The 11,874-nt window shown below is 42.9% G+C and overlaps 2 protein-coding genes across 2 annotated transcripts; one reads left to right on the top strand and one right to left on the bottom strand.

The window, feature by feature from the left end:
- Window positions 1-5,107: 5,107 nt before the first annotated feature.
- LOC120019731 (exocyst complex component 8-like) lies at window positions 5,108-7,675 on the bottom strand. Its single transcript, XM_038963152.1, has one exon. It carries the CDS (start codon window positions 7,536-7,538, stop codon window positions 5,469-5,471), a length of 2,070 nt encoding a protein of 689 aa, XP_038819080.1. The 5' UTR covers window positions 7,539-7,675; the 3' UTR covers window positions 5,108-5,468.
- Window positions 7,676-7,992: 317 nt separating this feature from the next.
- Window positions 7,993-11,692, top strand: LOC120019730 (DNA-dependent metalloprotease SPRTN-like). Its single transcript, XM_038963151.1, has 5 exons — window positions 7,993-8,663; window positions 8,850-8,949; window positions 9,079-9,207; window positions 9,288-9,606; window positions 9,731-11,692. The coding sequence occupies exons 1-5, from the start codon at window positions 8,353-8,355 to the stop codon at window positions 10,717-10,719; spliced, it is 1,848 nt and encodes a 615-aa protein (XP_038819079.1). The 5' UTR covers window positions 7,993-8,352; the 3' UTR covers window positions 10,720-11,692.
- The last annotated feature ends 182 nt before the right edge of the window (window positions 11,693-11,874 follow it).

The following is an 11,874-nucleotide window of genomic DNA, read 5'->3' as shown; positions in this document are numbered from 1 at the left end:
TAGCCGTCCCTGATTGAGAACCATACCCGGCCAAAACATAGAAATACAAAATCATAGAAAACAAAAACATAGAATGCCCACCCCAAATCACACCCTGACCAAACCAAATAGAGACATAAAAAGGCTCTCTAAGGTCAGGGCGTGACAAGAATGGCCTTAGTGAAGAGCTCAGTGACTTTCAACGTGGCACCATCATAGGATGTCACCTTTCCAACAAGTCAGTTCGTCCAATTTCTGCCCTGCTAGAGCTGCACCGGGCAACTGTAAGTTCTGTTATTGTGAAATGGAAACATCTAGGAGAGACAACGGCTCAGCCGCAAGGTGGTAGGACACACAAGCTCACAGAATGGGACCACTGAGTGCTGAAGCGCGTACCACATAAAAATAGTCTGTTCTCCATTGCAACACTCACTCCCGAGTTCCAAACTGCCTCTGGAAGCAACGTCAGCACAAGAACTGTCCGAGCAGCCGCTCACAAGCAGTGGAAACACGTTCTCTGGAGTGATGAATCAGGCTTCACCATCTGGCAGTCCAATGGACGAATATGGGTTTGGCAGATGCCAGGAGAACGCTGCCTGCCCCAATGCATAGTGCCAACTGTAAAGTTTGGTGGATGAGGAATAATGGTCTGGGACTGTTTAAGGTTAGGGTCCCTTACTTCCAGTGAAGGGAAATCTTAATGCTACAGCATACAATTACATTCTAGACGATTCTGTGCAAGTGTTTGGTGAAGACCCTTTCCTGTTTCAGCATGACAATGCCCCCATGCTCAAAGCGAAGTCCAAACAGAAATGGTTTGTCGAGATTGGTGTGGAAGAACTTGACTGGCCTGCACAGAGTCCTGAACTCAACCCCATCGAACACCTTTGGGATGAATTGGAACTCCGACTGCAAGCCAGGCCTAATCGTCCAACATCAGTAGCCGAACTCACTAGTACTCTTGTGTCTGAATGGAAGCAAGTCCTGGCAACAATGTTCCAACATCTAGTGGAAAGCCTTCCCAGAAGAGTGGAGGCTGTTATTACAGCAAGGGGTGACCAACTCCATATTAATGCCCATGATATTGGAATGAGATGTTCGACAAGTAGGTGTCCACATACTTCATGTACTGTATATCTATCCATGACTCACATGCTTTGCATACGCACCCGTTGTTCTTGTCAGATTGGTTGGCATTACTGTGTCACTGTCATTGAAATGTGCAACTGTCAGGCATAATTAACCAGTCAGGACAATATAATGTGTCCTCTGGCCCTAACATGTGCATTGCAGCAGTTACATCCATTGTGGCAGTTTATAAATCAATTGGTCTCAGATTACCTGAGATCCAATCAAAGGGCTGTCATATTAGGATTCTAATTGCTTCATACAATGGGAAAAACATCACAACATGAACAATTCATAATTAATGCTTTGTATGACACAATCCCAAATTAGACAATCAAAAAAAGACGAGCTATCTTTAATTTCATGATTTCAAGAGTAATCTTTGGTTCCAATTATGCAGGAAATATGGTAGCTGTCACAACTCTCTCCCCAAAAATGTCAATCATATCCATAGCAGTTATTTCAAATGGAAAATAATTGTCTCGAAATGCTTCATCACACAGAATATGATTTATCACCTTGCCTACTATGTGAGTTTGTTACAATAAGTTTCACTGATTCATTTGGTTTGCTCAAAATGAACCACTTGTCACGATCGTCGAAATAACATTTGGACCAAGGCGCAGCGTGATATGGGTTCCACATATTTTTATTTGTGAAACGCACAAACCAATAAAAAAACAGCAAACTATACGTGAAGCTATGGAGTGCTCACAGGCAACTACACATAAACAAGATCCCACAAAACACAGTGGGGAAGTGGCTGCCTAAATATGATCCCCAATCAGAGACAACGATACACAGCTGCCTCTGATTGGGAACCATACCAGGCCAACATAGAAATAAAACAACCTTGATTACCCACCCTAGTCACATCCCGACCTAACCAAAATAGAGAATAAAAAGGCTCTCTATGGTCAGGGCGTGACACCACTCAGCAAGTGGCTGAAGAGCGTCCTTGAAAAATCTGCACTCTTCGTGTCCTTTCCCCAAAACACATGTAAATATTGGACGATAAATTGTGCCTTCCTGTATTATACTTACAGTTGAAGTCGGAAGTTTACATACACTTAGGTTGGAGTCATTAAAACTCGTTTTTCAACCACTCCAAAAATTCTTGTGAACAAACTATAGTTTTGGCAAGTCAGTTAGGACATCTACTTTGTGTATGACACAAGTAATTTTTCCAACAATTGTTTACAGACAGATTATTTCACTTATAATACACTCTATCACAATTCCAGTGGGTCGGAAGTTTACATACACTAAGTTGACTGTGCCTTTAAACAGCTTGTAAAATTCCAGAAAATTATGTCATGGCTTTAGAAGCTTCTGATAGGCTAATTGCCATCATTTGAGTCAATTGGAGGTGTACCTGTGGATGTATTTCAAGGCCTACCTTCAAACTCAGTGCCTCTTTGCTTGACATCATGGGAAAACCAAAAGAAATCAGCCAAGACCTCAGAAAATAAATTGTAGACCTCCACAAGTCTGGTTCATCCTTGGGAGCAATCTCCAAACGCCTGAAGGTACCACGTCCATCTGTACAAACAATAGTGCGCAAGTATAAACACCATGGGATCACGCAGCCGTCATACCGCTCAGGAAGGAGACGCGTTCTGTCTCCTAGAGATGAACGTACTTTGGTGCGAAAAGTGCAAACCAATCCCAGAACAGCAGCAAAGGACCTTGTGAAGATGCTGGAGGAAACAGATACAGAAGTAGGTATATTCACAGTAAAAACGAGTCCTACATCGACTGTTACGCACACCTCTAAAAAGAGGGAACGCAACTCCCTGCTGCAACTCTACTCTCCGTGAAGCAAAAGAGGTATGGACCGTAGGTGCGAGAAAGGACGACAAAGGCAGAATTTACCATTTACTAGGATTTATTTCCTACACGGTAATATGGGGAAAAGGGGCTGGACGGAACCAAAGCAAAGAAAGTAAATATCAAAGTTCCCCCTCCTATCTAACCTGCCTACCCACTTACTTACCTAACTTAGCACCACCTGGTGCCCTAACCAAAATACAGGGGGTGGTCCGCCCAGGTCTTACCTAGTGTGCCTAGACAGTAAATATACTACGGGTATATGTATGCCCGCGGGCCTCTTGCCTAAGCACTCCCAAAGTGCCTTCCCCTTCCCCCCTGGGAACAAATGAAACAGAATAATTATTAACAATTTCACAAACACTCACAAACACAGGACATAGCAAAGCTGCTACCAACAACAACTAATATAGTACATACCAACACTTTCTGATACACAACCAACACTATACAAAATATTCAATTCTATCTCTGATCTCTTCTCCTTCTCTCTCTAATGATCTCTCCAAAACATTCAATCTCCCTCTAATCTTTCTCCAAAATATTCAATTCTATCTCTGATCTCCAAATCTCTACCCTCTAACCTCCAATCATTTCTCCAGAACAGAACACTGGCTTTTATATCTTCTGGTGGCAATGGTGATTAGAGTCAGCTGCTTCTTGACGAGGGGGCGGAGTCAGCTCCAATCATCAATTAGCCTGGGGTCGACCAATCAGTTGGTTGGGGAGGCTTCCAGGAAGCCATCTCCTGAAACACACACACTCAAATACAACACAGAAACTGGGGAACGTAACATCGACATAGCCTGAAAGGCCGCTCAGCAAGGAAGAAGCCACTGCTCCAAAACCGCCATAAAAAAGCCGGACTACGGTTTGCAACTGCACATGGGGACAAAGATCGCACTTTTTGGAGAAATGTCCTCTGGTCTGATGAAACAAAAATAGAACTGTTTGGCCATAATCACCATCGTTATGTTTGGAGGAAAAAGGGGGAGGCTTGCAAGCCGAAGAACACCATCCCAACCGTGAAGCACGGGGGTGGCAGCATCATGTTGTGGGGGTGCTTTGCTGCAGGAGGAACTGGTGCATTTCACAAAATAGATGGCATCATGAGGCAGGACAATTATGTGGATATATTGAAGCAACATCTCAAGACATCAGTCAGGAAGTTAAAGCTTGGTCGTAAATGGGTCTTCCAAATGGACAATGACCCCAAGCACACTTCCAAAGTTGTGGCAAAATGGCTTAAGGACAACAAAGTCTAGGTATTGGAGTGACCATCACAAAGCCCTGACCTCAATCCTACAGAAAATTTGTGGGCAGAACTGAAAAAGTATGCAAACAAGGAGGCTTACAAATCTGACTCAGTTACACCAGCTGTCAGGAGGAATGGGCCAAAATTCACCCAACTTATTGTGGGAAGGTTGTGGAAGGCTACCCGAAACATTTGACCCAAGTTAAACAATTTAACGGCAATGCTACCAAATACGAATTGAGTATATGTAAACTTCTGACCCACTGGGAATGTAATGAAATAAATAAAAGCTGAAATAAATCATTCTCTCTACTATTATTCTGACATTTCACATTCGTAAAATAAAGTGGTGATCCTAACTGACATAAGACAGGGAATTTTTACTAAGATTAATTGTCAGGAATTGTGAAAAACTGAGTTTAAATGTATTTGGCTAAGGTGTATGTAAACTTCTGACTTCAACTGTATATGTTCTTATTCTTATATTTGATTATTTCTTATTGTTGTTGCATTGTCGAGTAGGAACCTGCAAGTAAGCATTTCGTTGGACAATGAATACCATGCGTATCCCATACATACGACTGATAAAACTTGAAACCTTTCTCAGAACTGCAGTTAGAAGATTTTAAGGGGTGGGGTCAGGTTATCCCCAAAAGCAAGCTTCACTCCCATAGCCTAATCCCAGCATGTAGTTCAAGGCAGGGCACAAATTTCAACCAATTTAAATATTTTAAATATCCAATCCATTACCTATTTTGAAAATCATGAGATTTGCAAAGCCTAGGTCCAAAGCTATATTATAAAGTCTAAATCCTTTTTCACCATTTGGCTCAATAATCCTTACAATTATTTTTTTTTGGCAGAAATCAAAACAGTATATATAAACAAATTGTTTTTTCAATAAACTGGACAAAATTGTTATAATGCATTCCCTTTTTATTTTGTGAGAGAATTTGTGGGATACCAGTGTTTTTCAGAGGCGCATTTGTACAAATCAATAACATTGTCAATGCATTAGGATAAAACATTAATCAGTCATCCTATTGCAGTTAGCCTACTATTCATAATGCTATATCATCAAGCATAGAAAAAATAAGGGAAATTCAAAATGACAAACTATCTCGATGTAATTTTCTTCAACATCATATTAAAACAGAAAGAAGCATCACTGAATAACCTATACGACAGAAATAATAGATTTCATAAATTCTGGCCAAAGATTTGAAGTTCAACAGTGTCATCAAAGTGCTGTTCACACCAGATAATCATCCACCCACTAGACCTGAGACATAGTACTATCAGGATTGACACGAATGGTCCGTGCACTCTTTCTCAAGTCTTGTAACTGCTTAGCAGGTTTCCCCACTCCTTCCTCAAACCTCTTCTCCACCACAGGGAGTACAGTATCGTGAAGGAAGGACGCATTTTGTAGGATGAAAGCTTTCTTCTCTGCCTCCTGTTCACACCGCAGGCTGTAATCAACGTGCTGTACAGCCACAAGAATGATCTCCCTCAGGCTCTCCAGCAGCACCATGTGCAACTCTGGGAAGTAGAGCTTCAGCCCCTCCTCTAGGAAAGCCATCATCTGTTTGGTGAAGGCCACGAGGGTGTAGCTGAGGTTGACCCAGCAGTCGTCTCCTGTATACTGACTGAAGCTGCTCATGCCGCAGCTGCACATTTCCTCCTTCAGCTTGGTCAGAGCCTCTGGAGTCATCAGGTTCATCTTCCTCCACATCTCCTCAGAGTTGCGGTGCTTGGTGGCCTCAATGATGATCTCCTTGTAGCTTTGCAGGGCTGACTTGATGTCTTTAACCAAGAGGGACTGCAGTGTGAAGGTGAGGTCCAGGCCAATCTCACTGAGCTGCTTGCAGTGCTCCTTGGCCACCTTGACACACTCAGCTGCAGTGGAGAGGCTCTCTTTGCTGTCAAACACCTGTCCACTGAATGCATCCACAAACATCTTCATGGATGACCGGGACCAGACCACAAATGCAGAGTAGCAGCCTGTGTTACCGGCAAAGTCCATCTCAAATTCTTTGGCAGTCTCCAGCAAGCTAGTGAAGAAGATGTTGCAAAGCTTGTGTATATAGAGTAGAGTAGCCCCCTCAATGCGCAGCTGGCGGATGGCGGTCTGCACAGCAGCGGCTCGGTTCTTAAGGAAGAGCTCACAGGCTTTGGTGGGCTGCCCCAGCCGGATTAACTGAGAGACGGCCCGACGGGTCGCTTTGGGTCCTCCGCGGAGGGAACGGTCAGGAGAAAGCTCAAACACCAGCACCTCCGTCAGCTGTCGGACACGCTCATCCACCTTCACCCTGAGGTTTTTCACCCTAAGGTTGACAGGCTGGTCCTTCAGGTAGTCATTCAGCTTGTCCACAAGGTCCACGCCACCTTCAAAGTCCCGCTGGGCAATGCACACGTCCAGGTCCTCGGGAAGCTCCTGGATCCACTCCAAGCTCAGATCCACTGCCTCCTCTGAGTCAAAAGGGTTGGCCTCTTTGTCATCAAAAGGGTTGGTCGAAACCGAGGCTTCTGGTCTCACAGGTGAGTTGGGAACCTCTACCTCTTCCTTCTTGTGTTTTTCTTTTGTCACTTTGTTTTTCTTGGTCTCATCAAGGATCTCCAGCCACTCCTTTTTAATCTTGCTGTTCTCTGCCTGAAATATGCGGCTTTCGGGGAACATCAGGATTTTGAACATGTCCTTCATTGGGGGGTGGTCCTTCACGTTGACAATGGCAAAGCTCTCCAGATCATACAGTGCATTGTATTTGTACTTCACTGTACCATGGCGATTCGCTAACCAGGTGGCAATGAGAAGGCAGTCATTCATCAGGAAGGCATGCACTTTTTGAAGTTGTGCCATGTTGTCCACATCATATTCAACCAGGTCGCCATTGTACACTAAATACCTGCCTGGGGTGTCCATAATGTTTTTGCACCCCTCCACTTTCTCAAGCAGTGTAGTCAGTGTTCTCTGTTTCACTTCCTCTGTGTCTTTAGGGAATGCTGCCAGCATCTCCTTCGCAGTTTCATCCTTATCTGTTGAGAGCAAAGACTGGGTAATGCTCTCCATTATACTTTTCTGCTCTGTCAAAATATGACTCAGTTGGTACATCTCACTCTCCAAGTATGAAATCTCTTTGGCAGTTTCGATGAACTGTCTGTAATTCTTGTAGACATTTTTCTTCAGGTTTTGAGCCGTTTCATCTGCCAGTGTCTGTATTTTTTGACGATGTTCCTGCAAATCTCTGTCGCCATCAGATTGTTGTGAGAGATGCTTGACATAATTCTGCGGGTCGAAATTAGCTGATTCTAATTGCTTGCGCAGTCTGTTCGCCTGCTCTGCCATCTCCCAGGTTACTGGGTGTCTTCTTCTGATAAAAAAAAAGGTGTCTTCTTCTGATTAATATACATAAATATGTTATGTTTTTTAGCTGCTGCGCTAACAGGAAATATGTTAACACCCAAAACACAGACAGAACAACATCTTTGCCCAAAACGTCACTAGACGGAAATTAGGTGGCCAATAGAAGGTCTATGGGTTAAAAAAATAAATGTAAAATAAAATAAATAAAATAAATTGTGCGCTTAGTCATTTAAGTTATAGTCATATTGAGAGATAAAAATTACAGTCAACATTTGTATTTTATAAATGTTCTTTCATTTCAGCGTATTTATATAAAATCCCGAGTAACTATTTAGTTGGACAACATTTATTCGCGAGTGCCACTGTGGCGGAATAACGTATCCCAGAGTTCCCAACAGTACCATAGAATGAAGGATATCACCGTAAACTAGGAAAACACGTACACAGGAAGTATTTTGAAAAAGAGCGAAAACATTTTTTCTGTAGTATTGGCCGTTAACTAGCTAAATAATTACAGAAATTAATCTACATTTAACTTAAGCTGAATATTGAGATACTCTTACGTAGATATAGCTATATGACAATCAAATTGATTAGACCGCGATGACAGTCATCTGATGGTTGCTAAAGTTAGAGCTATCCAGCGCCAAATCATATGATTGGGTTTTGGTGTGTTCATTAGCCTACTGGCTAACGTTAGCTATTTAGTTAGTCAACGTTAAATCACAAGCTATCTAGTTTAGCTATCTTATATCCATCTAACTTGAATTATATGTTCATCCATCAGTAGTTGAACATGGACGAAGATTTCCTGCTTGCCATTCAGCTGCAAGAGCAATTTAATTCCGAGGCATCCACAAATTCAACAAATGATGACAACAGCTATGGCCAAACCACCAAAAAACGGAAAGTTGAGTCTAGCAGCGATGTCATCCCCTATCCACGTCCATCTATTGCTCCAGAGAAACCCATGTCAATCGTGGATGAGTCGTGGGAGACGCTTGACCCAAGCCCAGATGTGAGGGCGATGTTCCTGGAGTTCAATGAGACGTTCTTCTGGGGAAAGCTCAGTGGTGTTGAAGTCAAATGGAGCCCCCGAATGACACTGTAAGTCATTGTTGTATCAATCATCAGATATGATTCACGTGTTTCTGATTGGAGCTCTTACATTAGAACATGTTGCCCATTCACTATCCGTGTATAACTCGAACTGTGATTGTTTTCTTGTGGTTAGAGTATTCCCTTATGTTATATTATTCAATGCCTGTCCCCTCATAAAATCTTAAATTGTAGGTGTGCAGGTGTGTGTTCTTATGAAGGACGAGGTGGACTGTGTTCTATTCGACTCAGTGAACCTTTACTGAAACTCAGACCCCGTCGGGATCTTGTACAGGTACTTTGACTAACCAACCTGAACCTTCTCAGATTGATAACAATTGTATAAGATTTAACACATGCAAAGTGGCTGTGGTGGCATTTATTCAGTATAGCATAACATGAAAAATACTCTTATTTATTCCAGACACTTCTGCATGAGATGATCCATGCACTGCTCTTCGTGACTCTAAACAACAGGGATCGTGATGGGCATGGACCTGAGTTCTGCAAGCACATGGACAGAATCAACCAAGCTACTGGCACTAAAATCACAGTAGGTTCTTCTCTGTGTCCAGTCAAAGTGTACTTGGTGTTGATATGCATCTGACTTCTGAATCAACGGTGTTCCACCAGGTCTATCACACGTTCCACGATGAAGTGGATCTCTACCGTCAGCACTGGTGGCGCTGTGATGGGCCCTGTCGAACTCGCAAGCCTTACTTTGGATACGTGAAGAGGGCAATGAACCGTGCCCCCTCAGCCCAAGACACATGGTGGGGGGACCACCTGCGTTCCTGTGGGGGGACTTATACCAAGGTCAAGGAGCCGGAGGGTTATGGAAAGAAAGGCAAGAAGACAGACACCAGCCAAGGCAAGACAGACACCAGCAAAGACAAGAAGCCTACAGACAAGCCCACAAGCAACAGCAAGCCTTCCAGTACAGCTATTGCAGGTAATACATGTCTCTTTCTCATTTGATGAATGCTGAGAGCAGTAATATAATTTATAATTCAAAATATGGCTTAGTGAATGTGTCTTGGTGAATCTACATTTTATTTCCAATGTTTTTGTCTCAGGCTCTGGTTTACAGGACATAAGGAATATCATCCCATTCAGTGGCAAAGGCTTTCTGCTTGGAGGGAGTTCGCAGACATCGTCATTTCAACTCAAGAAACCTATTGTCAACAGTCCCACAACACCCTTCACTACTCCTGTGTCCCCCAGGCTTGTGCTGTCACCTCCAGCTCAAGCGACGGCAAAAGGAATTGACTCGCCTGGACGGCCAGGTCTGAGCTGCCCACAGAAGAAGGGGAGCACAAGCACCACAACCTCCATAGCAGGGGGAGCACACGGTCCATTCAGAGGACCGAAACCCCCTGTTAAAAAATCTGTCAGCAACACCAAGGCATTTGTCAACATCAGTGGCTCACCTGTTAGGATTTACAAATCCAACACCACTGTGTCCAAGCCACATAGTGACTCCTCAGACACTTTCAAGGCCAAAACAGAGCAAAGGTCTGTCCAAGACCTCTTTAACGCCAGTGGCTGGAAGTCTGGAAGTGCAGCTAGTTCTAGTACCTCCACTGTCTCAAAACCTCCAGATGAGACTAAAAGTGCATTTTCATCTGTGGGTGGTTTGAACTTTGGACAACCAGCCAAAGCTGTCAGTTCCTCAGACACCAGACAACTGGATAGCCATTTCTCTGGTGTTGCGGCCACATCAAAACCTGCCGTGTCCCTCGAGCCTCACCCCTCAAAATATTTCAAAGGCCCTAAAAAGCCTAGTGGAGTCAACATTCCAGTTTCTAGGAAGAGGCCTTGGGAAGACCGCACCTCTGCTCACATCTTTGACTTCTTTCAGCAGACAATTGGTGAGTCATCACCATCCACGTCAAGGAGTACAAGGGAGGACATTGCCATGCCGACAACCCCAGCAGCCCATCCTGCAGTTCAGAACAACTCTGCCAGCTCTACAAGCCTTACTGTGAACGTCAGCTGCCCTGTATGCCAAGCCATGGTGCAAGAGTCAAAAATCAATGGACATTTAGATTCCTGTCTCTTGTGAGAACTGAAATGTGAGGAGAATGCCCTGCAGCTGTTTTATATTGCACAACCTCTAACAGGTCTAAGCATAGGTTAAGTTGTATAGTTTGTTTCCCTGAATTCAAAGCCGGTTTTGCTAATAAGTTGAAATATCATTTGTATCTCATGTAGTACTGCTGTAATTCGAGATAAAGTTTTCCAGTTTTCCAGTTTGCATCTCCTACATCATGTAAAACCCTCTGAAAAACCCTGTTGGTTTAAGTCTTAAAGAAGAACATCTGGACTGCACCGGGTTGTTACGTTTATGGTAGTTTGCAGAGAGACTTGTGCCTTAGTAGATCCATGTAAATATTTCCAAAAACGTTGATCAATTGTGAAATGCTACCTCAGATAACCATGTTTAAGAAAATGTTCTAGCATTGGTCTTCGCTCATGAATAATTGATTTCATTGGTGCCACTTTGACTTGATGGGTCAAGGCAATGTTGCCATTGCATAGGCAATTTGCTGCGGTCTTGAATTTGGAAAGTGTCTTCCTGGTATGCTGATCGGGCAGTATTGAATTTCACACGTGCTTGCTATTCACTTCTCTAGGCCTTAGAATTTGTCACATTCGACAGGGTCAAGTATTTTACAAGGGCATGTGCTGACTCATGTCATCGATAATAGTTTAATGCCTTGTTCAATGGAAAGCACTAATGTGAATTTCTCTTAAGCCTCTGTAAATTATCCGTAGTAGTAGTGTGTAGCCAACCAGTAACAAGGCTGTTATTGAAGATATTTAGTGTTTTAGTTGTCTTGTTTTTAAATTTTCATTGGTAATACCATCATTGAAATAGTATTAATGTATTTGCAGATTATTTTCTGCATGTGTGCTGCTGATATAAATGTTAAATTGAATGTTGGATTTGTTTTGTTTCTGATGAAGTAAGACCAACGTTCATGTTTTAATTGGAATGTTTATGAAGGGACAATTAAATGTTCTTACATACCTTCTATGTGTCTTTTGACTGAATGTGACTTCATAGTCCTCCTTCCTCAATGGCAGACTAATAGAAATCAATAAGATGGTCTCAAATACCATTTCATCATATAACTATACTAATTCAATTAACTGAAAAATGACATAATTCTCAGACACATACTTCAATGCCCTTACATGCTTAGACACATTTGAA

This window comes from Salvelinus namaycush, chromosome 24 (genome assembly GCF_016432855.1).
Source record: "Salvelinus namaycush isolate Seneca chromosome 24, SaNama_1.0, whole genome shotgun sequence".
NCBI lineage: Eukaryota > Metazoa > Chordata > Actinopteri > Salmoniformes > Salmonidae > Salvelinus > Salvelinus namaycush.
The sequence above is the reverse complement of the archived record's forward strand: the minus strand, read 5'-3'. Positions and strand labels throughout refer to the sequence as shown.